General features: G+C 48.0%; 1 protein-coding gene across 1 annotated transcript; it reads left to right on the top strand.

Annotated features, from left to right (window-relative positions):
* The first annotated feature begins 6,447 nt into the window (after window positions 1–6,447).
* Window positions 6,448–11,103, top strand: BAMBI (BMP and activin membrane bound inhibitor). The gene is made up of 3 exons (XM_063414446.1): window positions 6,448–6,757; window positions 9,573–9,863; window positions 10,308–11,103. The coding sequence occupies exons 1-3, from the start codon at window positions 6,682–6,684 to the stop codon at window positions 10,724–10,726; spliced, it is 786 nt and encodes a 261-aa protein (XP_063270516.1). The 5' UTR covers window positions 6,448–6,681; the 3' UTR covers window positions 10,727–11,103.
* The last annotated feature ends 4,827 nt before the right edge of the window (window positions 11,104–15,930 follow it).

Genomic DNA, 15,930 nt, shown 5'->3' on the forward strand with positions numbered 1-15,930 from the left:
TGCTGTGGCAGGATGTGTCTAATGGTTTCTCCTGCTTGTGATCTAAAGCAAATTCCTAATATTTGCCATACCTTATCTCTAGACACCTGTTAACTCAGATCTGATAGGTGGTGCTTGACTTTTTAGGTACCGTTTATAAATTCTGACATGTAACACCTTTACATGGATGTTTCCGAGGGTGATGGCTGAATACTGGATGTTAACTCCCTCGTGCAGGATGTGTCTGGGGGTAGATGCTGATGTGAGCCCCGGTGCACCCGCACTGCTCTTACTCTTCTGGCGATGGGTTACTCATCTCTGCGCCTGCAGGCAGCCGCATCCTCCCGTACCTCCAGCCGGCACTCCCTTGCCCTGGCCCGGCAGGGACAGGTTCCTGGCTGAGGGAGAGGCTCCGCTGTCCCTGCTAGGGCCGGCTCTGCCGGCAGAGGGCAAGAGGTGCCCGCCTGAGCCGCGGCCGGCCCGGGGAGCGCTGCCGGGAGCGCCGCCCGCCCGCCCGCACCCCGCCGGGCTCCGGCAGCCCCTGCGGCGCTCAGCCCCGCCGCCAGGCCGCCCTAACCCCACGGGGACTTCGATCAGCCTGCCCCGGTGTCGGTGCCTCCCTGAGCCCCCTCTGTGCCTGAGGAATAAAAGGCGAAGGCGCAACTGAGTAGGTCCAGTGCAGACCCTGTGCGAACTCTGCTCCGAGACCAGGAAGGTGCCGGCTGGGCACAGGGGCAGAGACACCGAGACACCTGCACCGCGCCCCGGCAAAGCCGCAGGGAGAGCCGCGGGGCGGGGGAAGCTCCTCTCCGGCATCCCCCCTCTCCTCTCCGGCATCCCCGCTCTCCTCTCCGGCATCCCCGCTCTCCTCTCCGGCATCCCCGCTCTCCTCTCCGGCATCCCCCCTCTCCTCTCCGGCATCCCCGCTCTCCTCCCGGGGACTCACACCTCACACCGGGGAGCTGCAGGGAAGAGGCTGCGGTGGCAGAGAGGGTGTCTGCAGGAAGGGCTGAAGGTTAAGGAATTAGGGCTGAGCTTGTCCTGCTTCGGGACAGGACGGCGTTTGGCCCCGGCAGAGGGATTTGGGGCTCAGCGGGTGACTTTCAACGCGCCGTGACAATGAACACACGGAGAGTTTTACAGACACGGGAAAGGGAAAGGAGGCCTCTGGGGCCCTGGCAGATCCAGAGTGACCCCAAACGCAGCAGCACAGGAGACAGGCCTGTCCCGGGAGCAGCGTGCGGCTGCCGGCGGAGCCGGCCGGGCGGGGCCGGGCCGGCTCCTTCATGTGCGTCTCGCTTTGTATTGAATGATGCTAAGCAGAGCCGGAGCTGGCGCCTCGGCCTCATTACCTTCAATTACAATAATTGTTGCCTCTCTCCAGTGTTTTGCATTTCTCCCTGGGGGAAATCTCTCTGCTGCTTCTTTTCCAGCCTTGCTCCAGCTTTCTCCTATCGATTGGATCGCTCTGGCCCCGATTCTAGGAGCGACGCCTCCAGGAGGATAAATGCAAATCGCCCTATTGATTGGGAGGAGTAGGAGTACAGCTCGTTTGGGGGAGGGAGGATTAGTTTTAAATGGAAAAAAAAGTAAAGTGATGAGGGTGGCAGGAAATGCTTCACTTTCTGGGCCTCTTAAGTGGTGTCTCTTTATCATGTCCTGTGTCTGAGGGGAATGCAGATTCGTGCCATCTGGACAATATATCATATGCATGGAGAGGTGGATCCTGCGACATACACATTATTCTGCTTTCCTACTTATTTTAGGTGAACATGTATCACTGATCATCCCTGGAACGCAGCTCCCCTCCTCCAGTTTGAAGGTAACTGGGTTTCACTGGGGACACACTAATTGCTGCTGAAAATGAGCAGGGACTAATGTGCTCCTCCTTGAATTGCCTCAGTTACAGGAGTAAAGCTCCTTGGGAGTTATTAACCTTGAGGGAACCTGCTCAGCAGCCTGTCTGTCACAGGGGGCGGCTGGAGGAGCCGGCCTTCGGGCTCTGCATAGCCTTAGATCCTGACATGGCTCCTTGCTTCAGTAAATCCACGGCCAGACCCAGAAGTGGGAAGCCAAAAGAATTGCACAGTCGCATTATGTTCCCTGCCCCCTGGGCTTTATGCCAAGCTAAGCTAGCTTAAGCCTTAATTATTTTTTTAAAGGCAATAATCAGCATGAAGAAATGTAATTCAGTAGAATTAACTTGTGTGTATCATATCCCGAATGCTAGCAAAGTAACTCAAAAAACAATGGTTGTTTGTTGGCCAGTGTTAAGTAGTTAACAAAAAAACCCCGAACTACTCTGACTAATGTTGCTCTAAAGATGCTTTAAACAGTCCCAATGCTTTTAACTTCACATAATTTCCAAATGAGAAATTCCCAGCTGAATCATAATTGTAAAGTGCAAAAAGGAGTGGATATGGTGTGCAAATGTTGCTCTTGACACCAATTTGAAGTGACTCCAAAGCAGCAGTACTAACCTTCCCTTGCTAGTGCAATGAGCATCTGATGTGGCAGCACTGACAAATGCTGGTGTGTGCATGCAGATCCAGCAGCATGCAAATCCTCATCTCCCTGAGGAATGTGGGTCTCCCCGGGACAGGGCTGCAGTGATACCCTGACTAGAGAGGTGATTGTAAAAAGGATTTCCAAATTGCAGTTCTAATCAATTTATATTTTTGCCTATTTTTCTTTTTTTTTTTTGGGGGGGGGGGGTGGTGGCTGGCAGCAATGCCTTCATTGTTGAAAGGTTCAAACAAGTGAATAATATTGTGAAAATGTGTTTTTTTACTAGAAATCGACAGAAGGGTTACATCCAATCATTTGGGGAAATGGTGGTGAGTTGCCAGCATACCATGAAAGTTTATAGAGGGGTGAGGAATTCATGATAGTGCTCAAAGCTGCCAGATGAAAGAATTACTTTTGATTCCAAACTGTTTTTCTGGGGTGAGTTACTTTAAGCTGAGGCACCTGCAGCTGGAGTTGTAACTTTGTTTCACAGACAGACTGCTGTGGTGGCACATAAACGGTATGCAGTAGCAGCAGGGACAGGTACTAATGCCAATTCGTGTGAGAAAGAGAAAGAAGTAAAACAATGGGAGGAAGTTGAATTTTCTAAAGCTGTGTTCTCATAGCCAGAGATGAGCTTGTCTCTTGTTCAAAGTTCTGTACTTAGAAAGTGCTGCAAGGTTGACCTCTGTCTTGGCTTGTTTTATTTTCCTCCTTGACACAGGAAAGGCCTAAACCCCTCATGGCAGCCATCCTCTCATGCCTTTGCTGGAACTCCCAGGCACATGGAGATTCTGGAGGTGATGGGTGTGATTTGGCACTTCACTGGAGGGATTTCACCCGACATTTGGAAGGAGACTCTTGCATGGCTGCACTGCTCACAACTCCTGGAGGAAAATAGTGAGCCTCTTCTGGAATGTGATTGTAGAGGAGAGCAGCTGTCCTGAGCTGCTGCTTGCCTGATAGGAGAAATCCTGGTCTGGAATAGTTCAGGACACTGAGTGCTCATCTGAATTGGTCTTTTAAAAGGACTTGTAAGTTCTAAAGTCCTCCTGCCAGAAACTTGGCACTGCGGCTATTGGGTTATGAAATGAAGTAAAAGAATCAAACCAGCATTTGTGTGGCCTGCAAGGACTTGTTGGATGCATCTCTTGTTTTAGTTTGCAATTTCTTTTTAAAGACAAGATTTTGCATCTGTGACAGAGCTTCGAGCTGATGCAGAGAACGTACTCCTGTAGATGCTGCCCAAAGCAGTCCCTTTCCCTGAGGTGCCCTGAGGCTGATTTTGCAACCAGGTCCTTCAGCTCGTGTTGGCTTCAAAGACCTCCTGTCTCTGGTGGAGGGGGCAGCGCTGTGCCCCGCAGGCTCTGACTGCAGGCTCTGCAGCCCGTCCCCGCGGAGGCTTCAGGCTGCTCTCCCATGGCTGCTGGAGACATGCAATGCGGCCTCAGGCTCCTGACGCTTTCCTTGATGGGTCCTTGTAGTCATTACCCCACATTCCTTCTGGTTGCAGAACATGTTGTTGTTATTGCTTTGTGCTGGGTCTGTCTGCTGTCCCTTTTTTAGAGGCCAATCTGGCCCTGTTAGCTCTTGTCTCTAAAACAAAAGCAAATTAGCACTGCAGAAGCTGAATTATCTCGTTTATGTTATAGCCTGTCAGAGGACCCCACACAATCCTTCCATGTGTCTCTGAGCAGTGTACCAGAGAGTGAAAAGACACAGTAAGTCGGTCAAACTCTCCTGACACTGATTCAATGCACAGGTTTCCAAAAGGGCCTTTAGTTGCTTTGGGGAAACTAAAGCTTGGCAGTGATCCAAGCTGTCCCTCCTTCATTTTCCGTATTTCATGCATGCTTGGAGCATACAGAATCAGAGTTTTTTTACAGTAAATTTTACCTCACAATTCAAATTTGACAGCTGTCAGTGAAATTTGCTGTTCAAAACTGATCTCAAGCACATTGCCCTCTGGTTAGTCTGTCTGTGCTCCCTCGGCCAGGATGTTTATAATACTCAGGGAGTCTCTCATGTTACTTAGTGCAGTAATGTGGCTCCATGAATAAAAGCCATTTCCAGTCTGTCGGTACTGCATGTAACAAATGAGATCTGTTAAATGCGCTTGTCACCGTTGACAGGAACAGGAGAAGCAGAATTGCACATGTTGCTGTTATTATGCTAAGTTGTAATGAATGATATTTCGTATGTTTGCAAATGAGTGTGTGATAGCTGGTGCCAGACTGGGAGATATGGCTTGGCTGTTCTTGCTGTTTTTGTAATTTCTAAACAGAAACAAGAATTAGAAAATTAGTTTGTGGTGGAGTGCAAATATATCTAACACAAGTGTAAAGACTGCAGCACAGCACACATGTATCTATCTTATACATATGCAAATAATAAGACTCACAGTAAAACCATTATAACATATGATGGCATCAGCACTAATTAGCCAAGATCCAGTCTGTTCCTCTCTGCCAAAGTAAACTGGAGTTATCTCAATCTCAGATTTCATATTTCCTCCTTTCTCTTTCAGGGAGGAATGTCTCCAACATGAGGTACTATGTCCCCTATTGAAAATGTCTTTAAAGACTCACAAAAAAATTCAAATTAAAATTCTCAAGTAATTTTTTTTACTATCTACACATCGCCCAACAGCTTTAATACTAGTAGTAGACCCAAATATGTAAAGCATTTTGCCCATAAATGGGTGACAGTCTGTGCTGTAGAAATCAAGGCTTATAAAATGTAATGAGCAAAGAAATAAGAAAACTAAGTTAGCAAAGAAATTTTAATTGAGAAGCACATTTTTTTCAGGACCAACACATGAAGGAAAACTGTCCAAGCTAAACAGGACCCACAGGAGTTGTACTGGAGCTCAATGGTAGAACACCAGCTCGTGCTTCCATTCCTGACAGCTGTTCTTGGGAAGGAGATACTGGAAGGAGAATAGTTACTGAGGGGTATATTCGCCACTAGCTCTGTACCACGGGCCAGTCCTTGCTGCGTGAATGTGACAGCAGCGGGTGAGACCCTGCGGGGCTGAGGGCTGAGGAGCCCCGAGCCGCAGGGTGACCCCAGGCCGGGGCAGTGGGGCCGGGCACGGACAGCCCAGCTGCACCGCGGTTCCCGCCGGGGGCTCTCGGTCCGCGCTGCGCCCAAGCGCAGGATTTCCATAACCTCGGGAAAAGAGCCCCGGCTGCAGTGGAACTGTTCCCGCTCGGGAGCAGCCCTGCGGGGCGGGAGCGGACAGACAGCGGCCGGGCTGGCGGCAGCGCCGGGACAGCGGGCTGGAGGGCTCGGCCGCCGCCGCGTTCCGCTCCCGCGCTGCCCGTCACCGCGACCCGGGGAGGAGGGCTGCTCGCCCATCCATCCATCCATCCATCCATCCATCCATCCGTCCGTCCGTCCGTCCGTCCGTCCGACCGTCGCGGCTGCGCCGAACTCGCAGTCAGAACATGATGTCTTTTAGTGGAAACCCGCGCTGCTGCCTCCGTAGGGAATTATCTCGGAGACCCGGCGGAGCCCGTTCCCCCCCCCCCCGGACCCGGAGAGCCCCGAACCTAAAGCGGCGAGCGAGGGTGCCCGGTGCCGCCAGCGGCTCGGCGGGACTCCGGGCTCTCAGAGCCCCTGGCCGGGCCCGGCACGCTCTCAGCCCGCCCGGTGCAGCCAGCGGCCGCTCTCCCGGCGGCGCTCCGGGCGCTCCGAGCCCCTGGCCGGGCCCGGGCGCTCCCAGCCCGCCCGGCGCCGCCGCCGCCGCCCGGGGGCGCCGCGGGCGGGGCTCGGGTCGCGCCGAGGGGCCGGACGGGGGCGGGGCGAGGCGAGTCCCCGCCTACTCCTGACACGAGCAACCAATGGGAAGGCTGGGGCGGGTCAGGGGGCGGGGCGGCGCGGCCCAGTCCGCGCCCGGCGCCGGCCGTATTTACGGGGCGGGCGGCGCCGCGGCCGTGTCAGTGAGGCAGCGCCCGCCGGGCTCTCCGTGTGTGCCACCGCTCCTGGTGCTGCTCCTGCGGCCGCGGCGGAGCGGCGAGGGAAAGGCAGAGAGCCGCGGCCGTCTTCCCGGCCCGCCGCCGCAGCGGTGGCCGCACCACGGCTCTGCCCGTAGGCGAGCGGCTCTTGAGCGCTCCGACGGGGCAGGGGCGGGCGGGCGACGGCGGCTCGGCCGTGCCTGCGCTGCGGGCTGTGGCGAGCGGCGCCGGGTAAATGGATCGCCATTCCAGCTACATCTTCATCTGGCTGCAACTGGAGCTGTGCGCCATGGCCGTCCTGCTCACCAGAGGTGAGGGGCCGCGGCGGGGCACCCGGGGGCGCCTGCGGGGCTCGTGGTCTGCGGGGCCGCGCCGGCGGCAGCGGGGTGCCCGGGGCTGCCGCCCGGGAGCAGCCGGGCCCGGCGCTGTGTCGGGACCCCGCGCCGAGCGGTGCTGGCGGCCGAGCCGCCGGGTCTGTGCCTGCCGCCCTCCGTCCCGCCCTTCCCACCTGGCCGCCGGTGCCGGGCAGTCACGGCCCCGCGGGCTCCCGGCGGGGGCGGCCGCGCCCGGCCTGTCCCCGCCCGGTGGGGGCTCTGCGGGGGCTCGGGGGCTGTGTTCTGTGCTCTGCTGCCCGGGGAGCGCCCTCCGGGGCAGAGGCGACCCGCAGGCTGCCGGTAGTCCTCGTGCTCCGGGGAGGAGGGTAAAGGATAAGTTAGCGTGGTGGTGATGTGCGACGGTATTTATTTATTTTGGAAGGAAGGCTGTAATTAACCCTAAATAACAGCCTTGCAGCGTGCAGGGGGGAGCCTGCTGGCCCCATCAAAGCGGGCAGAACAGGGAGTGACTGAGTGATGTGAAGTCGCAGATACTGAAACTATGTGCCTGATAATGATATAATTAGGGGATCACAGACTTCTGGCTGCTGTTGACTTCAAAAGCTTTAAGAGAAGCCTGCAGTCTCTCCTGTAGCCATCTTGACTAAAAGCAGACATTTTTCTTTAATAGCTACATACAGTAACAAGAAAGAGGAGGGAACAGAAGGGCATTGTTCACTGTTTCAAAATACTAAATACCCTTTCTGGCCTTTTGCATAGCACAGGAAGAAACTTTATGAATTGACAGAAATACAGTAACACAAAGTCCATTCTGTTTCACTGAAAACGTGGCTTTAATTAAAAAGCAGTTGAATTAACCTGATGACTAGCCTGTCAAAATTTGTTTGTAAGATTGTCTTTGGGCAATAAAATGTAGGTTTTTCAACGTGATTGTATAAGTAGTTAAATTGAAAGTATGTGTATTGTTTCACTTTATACCCCAAGTGTGCCGAGATTCATGAAAGAACTGCCAGCTCTGTTACTGTGCCATGTTTGCATCTTACATTTAACAGTGTAAAAATTACGAAAACTGTTTTTTTTTCAGGGGGGTGGGGGGAAGACCTCATATAGAATGCTTAGAAACTGATTTACTCTTTCTTTCTGTAACATGCTGGATGACAGTGAGTGTGAATTCATGAAAAATTAGGTTACTTGGTCTGAAAGCCCAAGGGAGTTGGACTGGAGACAGTGAGACACTCCATCATTTGGCTTCTATTAAGCAAAGTTATTAAAGAGCAGCGGGAACTTCAAGGCCTGGAGCCTGCAGTAGCATTTTGGGGAAAGTATTAAGGTAGCCCGACGAGGGGAAGCTGACTTGTTTGGGATGATTTTTAACGTCTTGTTTTTTTATATATATAGTTGGTAGGTAACACCATAAGAAGGGGTAGCAGCAGGGAAGCCTGTAGATTGATTTTTGAAGCCCAGACTGTAGGAGTCAGACATCTGGCTATTCAGTCAGCTTTGAAAACCTTGGTGTTGCTATGGTGGCAGGTACAGTAGGCACACTGGAGGTAGTTTTAAGTCCATTCTTCCAAGGATGTCTCAAAATCTGCCTTGCTCTTAAACCTTGGCTCGATGGCACGCTGAATTATGTTTGAGTTGCAACTTGCCTAGAAAGAGTAAGTTTTCACTACAGCACAGGACATGTTTAATTCATACCAGAGCAGTTTGGAGAGCACAAAATGAAGAATTTTATGAAGGGAACTTTTTTATCGCTTCCTTCAGAAATTTTTGAGGTTTCCTGAGATTTTTTTCATAGAGCCGGTAGAGGATTTTCAATCTTAAGTGTTTCCTCTTTTCTACTGCATCTTGGATTGCATGTGAAACTGGGAGAGGCAAGGGGGAGCCTTTAGCCTTGCAGTTTCACTCCATTAAAAAACTTGACATTTGAGTTGAGAGTCATTATCTCTGGTGAACAGAATAATTATAAACTGGAACTTTTTTGTTTTATAATATTAATTTAAAAGGTCTTTTTGCATGAATAACTAGTTAAAGATTTTCTCTTTCTGTAGAAATTACAAATAGTTGCTCAGTTTCACACAGAAAAACCTTCCTGACTGAGAGACTTAGATGGTAATGGTTCTAGCTAATAGCTTTATAAGGTGTTAGTTAAACCTTTTAAATTTTGGCGCAGTATTGAGAGGTAATAAACAATTCAGCAGTTCCGATTTTTTTTTCTTTTTCATTTGTCACATAAATATTTAAGCCTGGTATTTTTGTTGTCTGCTTATGCACAGTTAAAAGAAATATTACTTTTATAAAAATAGAATGCTGTTCCTGGAGTAATGGTTAAAACATAGATGTGACTTTCTTCTAGGACTGAAAGTGTGTGTTGCTTTTAGAACTGGTATTTCACTTTAAATGTGGTTAAATGCAACCGCTGACATCGAGTGGAAGTAGCTATAAAATGATCTTGTTAGTTCTTTACCTTAGGGGAAAAAAAAGCCACTGTGACCTTCCTCCCCCAGTCCCCGTTTTAGCGAAGTGCCCTTGCTTTAATTCAAAGAACTACAGTACTGGTCATTAAAGAAGTGCCCCAGGGCCTTTACAGGGATTAAGGTTACAGCGAGGCGGGCGCTGTACAGTGATGGGAAGGAAACAACCCCGGCTCTTGTGGGCCTGCAGTCCAGGGAAGTACACCAAAACTGGCACCAAGTTTGGTTGTGTAATGCGTGTGGCTAATAAGGATATATGGTGAGATGTCCTTAGAGGACCAAATTCTTACCTTTCTTGCATGGTTTTTGTTTTTTAGGTGAAATCAGATGCTACTGTGATGCTGCACACTGTGTTGCAACTGGCTATATGTGCAAATCTGAGCTCAGTGCCTGCTTCTCCAGACTGCTGGATCCTCAGAACACACATTCCCCACTTACTCATGGCTGCTTGGACTCTATTGCAAGCACAGCTGAGCTCTGCCAAGCCAAACAAGCACAAAACCACTCTGGCACCACCACCATGTCCACGTTGGAATGCTGTCATGAAGATATGTGCAATTACAGAGGACTGCATGATGTTTTGTCTCCTTCCAGGGGCGATGCTTCAGGTAGGGCAATAAAACTTCAGTGAAGCCTCTTCTGGCCCTCAGGCCAGCAACAGTCAAACCTTGTGCATCTGCTGTTATTGATTTAGTTGTTAATGTAAGTAGAGACACCAGAGGGAGAAGAGGGTAGATGAATGCAGGGAAACATGTCAGCCCATTAACTTTTTTGTCTGCATTAAAATTGGAAGTTTCTCTTGCCATCTTGACATGACTTCTAAGAATCAGTGGCACTTGTGTTCCTAGTTAAACTGGCTATTGGAGTAAGAAATTCCATGTTATAAGCAGACTTAGGAACTATTTTTTTCTTTACAGGGCTATTTTTTGTATATACTGCAGAGTGTAGCAGTTGCTCCTTAAACTTGTCAGTGTGGGATTTAAGGGAGTTGCTTATATGTAAATCAGTCTGTGTATGAACTGAAATGAGCATCACATCTTTCCCCTTTGCAGGACAAGGGAGCAGATATCAACATGACAGCAGCAGGAATCTCATCACCAAAGTGCAAGAACTGACTTCTTCAAAAGAGTTATGGTTCAGGGCAGCTGTAATTGCTGTTCCAATAGCTGGTGGGCTAATCTTGGTGCTCCTTATCATGCTGGCCTTGAGGATGCTCAGGAGTGAAAACAAGAGACTGCAGGATCAGCGACAGCAAATGCTCTCTCGTTTGCACTACAGTTTTCATGGACATCATTCGAAAAAAGGGCAGGTGGCAAAATTGGACTTGGAATGCATGGTGCCTGTGACTGGTCACGAGAACTGCTGCATGACCTGTGATAAAATGAGACATTCAGACCTCAGCAATGATAAAATTCTTTCACTGGTCCACTGGGGAATGTACAGCGGACATGGGAAGCTGGAATTTGTATGACCAGTTATTTTTTAATCTGAGCTAAACTTACTCTCTGAACTCTTGAAGGCCTTTGGGTTCTACTGGACAGGAGCACTTTATCTTAAAAACTCTCATAAATCATCTTTGAGAAACAAAGGACCTCTGCAAACATAATCTTGGATGTTTCTTCTGAAGGATTCCAAAAGTTGTCTTATTTGCACAGAGTAAAATACACTCAAATGTATTGTTTGCTTCAGAGTTGTGAAAGCAAAAGTTAGAAGTTGTAAACACTGTCACCAGGGTTATCTGAACTATAGGGAGCTGAGAAGTGAGTTATTATAATAAACTGTATGCAAGCTCCTATGTTTCCTGACTTATTGTAAAGATTTTTTTAAATATATATATTTTGTCTGAAACTTGCTTGTGACTTTTGTTTTGGAAAATGGGTTTTCTTGTGGGTGATACTGGAAGACAAATCAAGGTGTGCATGGTAATGCCATGCATAACAATTAGATTCTGAAAGCAGGCTCTTTTCCTACTCTGCAAAGGAATTTAGGCAGTTATTTGAGAATGAAGGTGGCAGCTTTGTTTTGTACTTCAAGTTGCAGTGAACTTACATCCTTGATTATTGGCTGTAGCATTTTTTTGGTGACCTCAGTGAACTCTTCCAAAGCTTTGTGTGATAGCTTTTTCTTCCTCTGTTAATGAGGAAAGACTTCCTCTGTGCAAAATGTGTCAGAAAGTGACTCCTACATTTTTATAGCTGGCTTTCCTCCCTTGTCTCACAATTCTTGTTTCTATGATGTATTTGCCTTTTGTACCTCTTACACCCAAACTTTTTTTGAGGTAGGAGAGGGAAACCCCAAAACCACACTGCCTATTAGGTTTGGATTTTTTTTTTCTGTTTATAGCCCCTCTGGGCACAGTGGAAGGCATTTGCCTTGCTCTTCTATCATGTAACTAAGTATCATATGCTCCTAGGTTTGTGTGGGACTGAAGAAACAACACTGTACTTTAATCTTTGGCTCCTCCTTTATGCTGTTCTTGCATAGGTGGCTTTTCTTCCTGGCCAATATTTGTTCACTTAGTTGTTTCTTACTCCTTCTGCTAGTTGGCTGGACTTGATTGTTTCATTTATTCAATGCTTAGTTGCTAAAAACAACCAACCTCTGGATTATTCAAGGAATTTATTGTATTTGTTTTTCTTGCTATATTAGGCTTTGCAATAATTAAAGTGTACTCGCTTAAAAGGCTGAAGCCACATCATGGTGAAAGAAGCATCCAAAATGCTGCTTCAGAAGATAAAACCTGGCAAGAGTTTAGTATTAATCTATGTTTTAAGAAGCCTTAGAAATGCTTCTGCCTCCTGTTCTGGCTGTGAAGTTGAGGCCCTACCTTTACCAGCAGTGAGAAGGGGATGCACACACAGGGTTACAACAGCCTTGCAGCAGTGCTCTGAGCCCCTGTGCTGTTTGCCGTGGTGGATTGCTTTGGGATGTGCAGGCTGAAATGCAAGGGGCTGTAAGCAAAGAAAACCTGCCCCTCTAAGTCACAGGCTCATGTTCCTGAAAGCACACTTAAACAGTGTGCTAGGGTTGTTGTTGGAGACTAAGATGGTCACTTGGCTGTGCAAACAGAGTACTGATATTGCAAACCTACCCCTAATGTGGGCTGAGTGCAGTGAGAGCCTTGGGAATGCCAAGGCCCCACTATGCCCACGTTTGCAATATCAAAGTGCAGTTTAGAAGGATTAGTTGCATCTGTGTACCTTAAGCTAGTGAGCCTTCTTACTGCTTCAACATGCCCGGAGAGTTGCTTTTAATGCAGAGAATTATAACTGATTTCTACCTCTTTCTACTGCTGAAATTTAAGAAATTACGTGGCCACAACTTCTCTTGGAATCTGGCCTGTGGTCTTCTGGCTGACCTTTCAAAGTGCTGCTTTCCTATAAGAGCTCTGCCCTTCCTTTGCACTGATCTGAAAATCTAGGGCAGCTGTCTGCTCTGCCAAGTGTATTATTTTTTGGGAATGGCTGACTAGGAACTTGATGCTGAAAGAGACAAACCTGAAATACCGTCTGTAGCTGCACCAGTAGTTAGTGTGACTAGACAAGTTAGAAAATTTGATGGCTAAACCTTTTAAGTGCCTTCTTCAGCAATCAGAGGGAGCATGTTGTAGAGTCATTTAAGCATCCTGTGACCTTCACCACTCATTTGCCGCTGATTTGAATACATAAGGGCCTATTTTTGCTTGCCATTAAAAGGCTAGTAAGACCAGGATGCTCTAATTGGCCCCTTGCTGTGGAGATGTCCTGAAGAAGAAAAGAGCTTGTTTGCCATCCCCTGCAGTCATGGCAGCAGGGCCACAGAGCGCTGGGGCTTGGGTTAGCAGCTGCCATCTCCTGGTGTGGTACTTCGAGTTTAGGTGTGGTAGCTGATACTGCCTAGGAGTTTCTGGGCTATGAGTCTTCTAAGAAGAAAATTAACTCTATCCCAGCCAAAAGCGGGACTGTATGAAATGTGGATTTCCAATTTATTTAAAAGCCTTTATATTCAGGAAATTGTGTTATGGCTCTGGTGTCTGTCTGGCAGCAGCTCTGTGAGTTGTGGAATGAGCCCCAAACCTTTTCACTGAAGCCACTGACTGCCGAGTCCAAAGGGCATTGGAGTGAGCAGTCGCCAGCTTCATTGCTGGGATTTCTGTAGTGTAGCCGGCCTCAGCACTATTCAGAAAATTGTACTGCTGTGACAAGGAGGGTCCTTAGTGATGTTCCCTGGGCTTCCCGGCTGCTGGGTGCCGGACCAGCATGGAACAAAGCAGTCCTAGACAAGCACTGCACCCGACCTACTGAGGCAGGCAACCAATATTAATGGCTGAAGAGGTGAGACAGTAATCGAAGGCTATCCTTTTAAATGCATTTGAGTTAAGAGCCTGGATTTGCCATTGTGCTAAGCACTCTCAGGTTTCCCCTGCAGACAATAACAAACACTCCTTTCTTTGAAACCCCCGCAAGCCTGAGAGCAGAAGGACAGCCCTCTATTTCCAACTGAGAAAGTCTCTCGGATTGGAATAAATGAAATTAAATGTCCAAGATTTAATTTAGCATACCCGGTGCCTTTCTCTGATTCTTTCCTCAAAACAATAATGGTTGTAGCTTTTCTTATGCCTCTGCCGCTCCTGGCTTTGCGAGCCGCTGGCTTGGTATGTCTCCTCTTAACTCCTGCTGAACTGATTCTATTAAAACCCCCTTACTCCACAGGGGGCTTGACCTTTTTCTGAAATACCAAATGCGTCTGCTTTGGAAATCACAAACTTCTCCTCTAAAGAGCTTGTAAATCTGGTTTCAATATTGAGTGATTACAGGCTGTGCGGAGAGCTTGAAAGTAAGCAGCCGCTGCTGGTAGCAGAGCGCTGGAGCTGGGCTGCCGGAGCCGAGCGCCACTCTCATTTTTCACCCCGGTGTGTGTTTAGCAGAAAACCACGGACGTCAGCTGATTCAGCCAGATTAGCGGCGGGGAGACTGGTCAGGCTCTGGTCGCAGGACTCTTGTTTTCTCTTATCAGGACCCCGGAATCCAGTTGGTGTTGTAGAACCACTTGCTCTGTTGTAAATCCAGGGATCTCATTGCAAATGGATGATGCCCTAGAGGCCAAACACCAAAAAAAAAAAAAAAAAAGCCTGGGAAAAGAGCAAGGTTTTTTTCTTAGGTGTAATGGATGCATCTGCACCTTCACTTGCTGCTCTTGTGATAATTAAAACAAGGTATGAAGAAGGGAAAATATACCACCAGGCTGCCTGTGTGAGATGGGATGTGCCTGTTAACTACCACTCAGTGGGGTTCCACAGTGAAAAAATGAAAGCAAAATTTGGCCTTCTCATTGAAAAGGGGGAGGGATAAGAAGGCAATCTACCTAGAAAAAGAATCTATGGTCAAAAAAAACCCCACCATAATAAGGCACAAGTTGAGTGAATAAAAAAAGAAACTCTCTGAAGAAGGCAAGGTTGCCTTTATTTCTTTTTTCAGTTACTTTCCCACATGGAGATCACTGGAAGCATATTTGTATTGTTGCAGTGTCTGGTCACTTGGCAGAAAAAAATTCTTCCTTGTTTTGGTTCTAGCAGCTACTTGGGGAAGTAGTATTTTGGATGTGTCACTGTGTTTTACTTCTGGGGAAAAACAAGTCCTAGAGAGGTGCTGGTAAAGTATGATTATCTCTTGGGAGGGGCCCAGTGTCTCCAACATTATGAATTCTGGCTCCCTCTAAATAAACACCCAACCTTCTTTTCTTTGTTTCACCTCTAACCCTCATCTGCATCCTTTACAATCCCAGGGGGTGAATCCTGAAGTAAAACAAACTGCAAGGGAAGGAAGCCAGGAGGGAGCCGCAGTGCCTGCAGATTAACAGAGCCTTCTGCTCTCCAGCCAACCTTGACAAAAGGATTCAATCCTGAACTGACCTTCAGGGGGAAAAGCAAAACAAAAACCACCTTGACTTGAACTTTCAAGACTGCAGGAGTTCATTGCTCGGTTTGATGTCTCTTAAAGGGAGCAGGGAGTTAGAAATGCCAAACACCTGTCTTGCAAACCCAAATCCTAACAACTTATCATGAAATTTGAGCCACAACTCACATGGATTTGAAAAGTTTAGGATTTGCTCATCACTGTTTCTAAGTCATTCAGTGTTGCTAAAAGGGCCTAAAAATGTACTTTTTCTTCCCCATTGTGATTGTCTAGGCAAATCTGTAACATTTGGTTAAGCAAATAGTAAGTTCTGTTGAAACATCAATATTTAAATGCAACTTTTCACTGGATAAATATTTCTGCCTGGAAGCAGGTCCTGCCTCCCAGCCGAGCCCTGCTCTTTTCCCTGTGGACAGAAAGGAACAGAACAAGTCAGCCCTGACTTCATAAAAAACCACACTGGCATGAATATAGAGTGACTCAATTTTTGAAGAAGTTTTTTATTTAAACTGAAATGTTAGAGTAATTTTCTCTTTCTCGTTATCACACTACTTAAATACATCAACGGCCGTGCAGTTGGGAAAAGTGAGTGAAATGTATTATTTCACTCCCCTTGGCTATGGGCTGTGTTTAAAAAATACTGACTTGTGACAGCATGTTAAGAATGGAGCCTCTCCTGTAATTGCTTTTTTACCTATTATTAGATTAAAATTTCAGGACAGTGTCTGTGAAGCAGCAAGGTGATGAGCACTTGCCTTTCTCTTAACATGAGTTTTTACCT

The sequence above is a fragment of the Prinia subflava genome, chromosome 1 (assembly GCF_021018805.1).
Source record: "Prinia subflava isolate CZ2003 ecotype Zambia chromosome 1, Cam_Psub_1.2, whole genome shotgun sequence".
In the NCBI taxonomy this organism is placed as follows: Eukaryota; Metazoa; Chordata; class Aves; order Passeriformes; family Cisticolidae; genus Prinia; species Prinia subflava.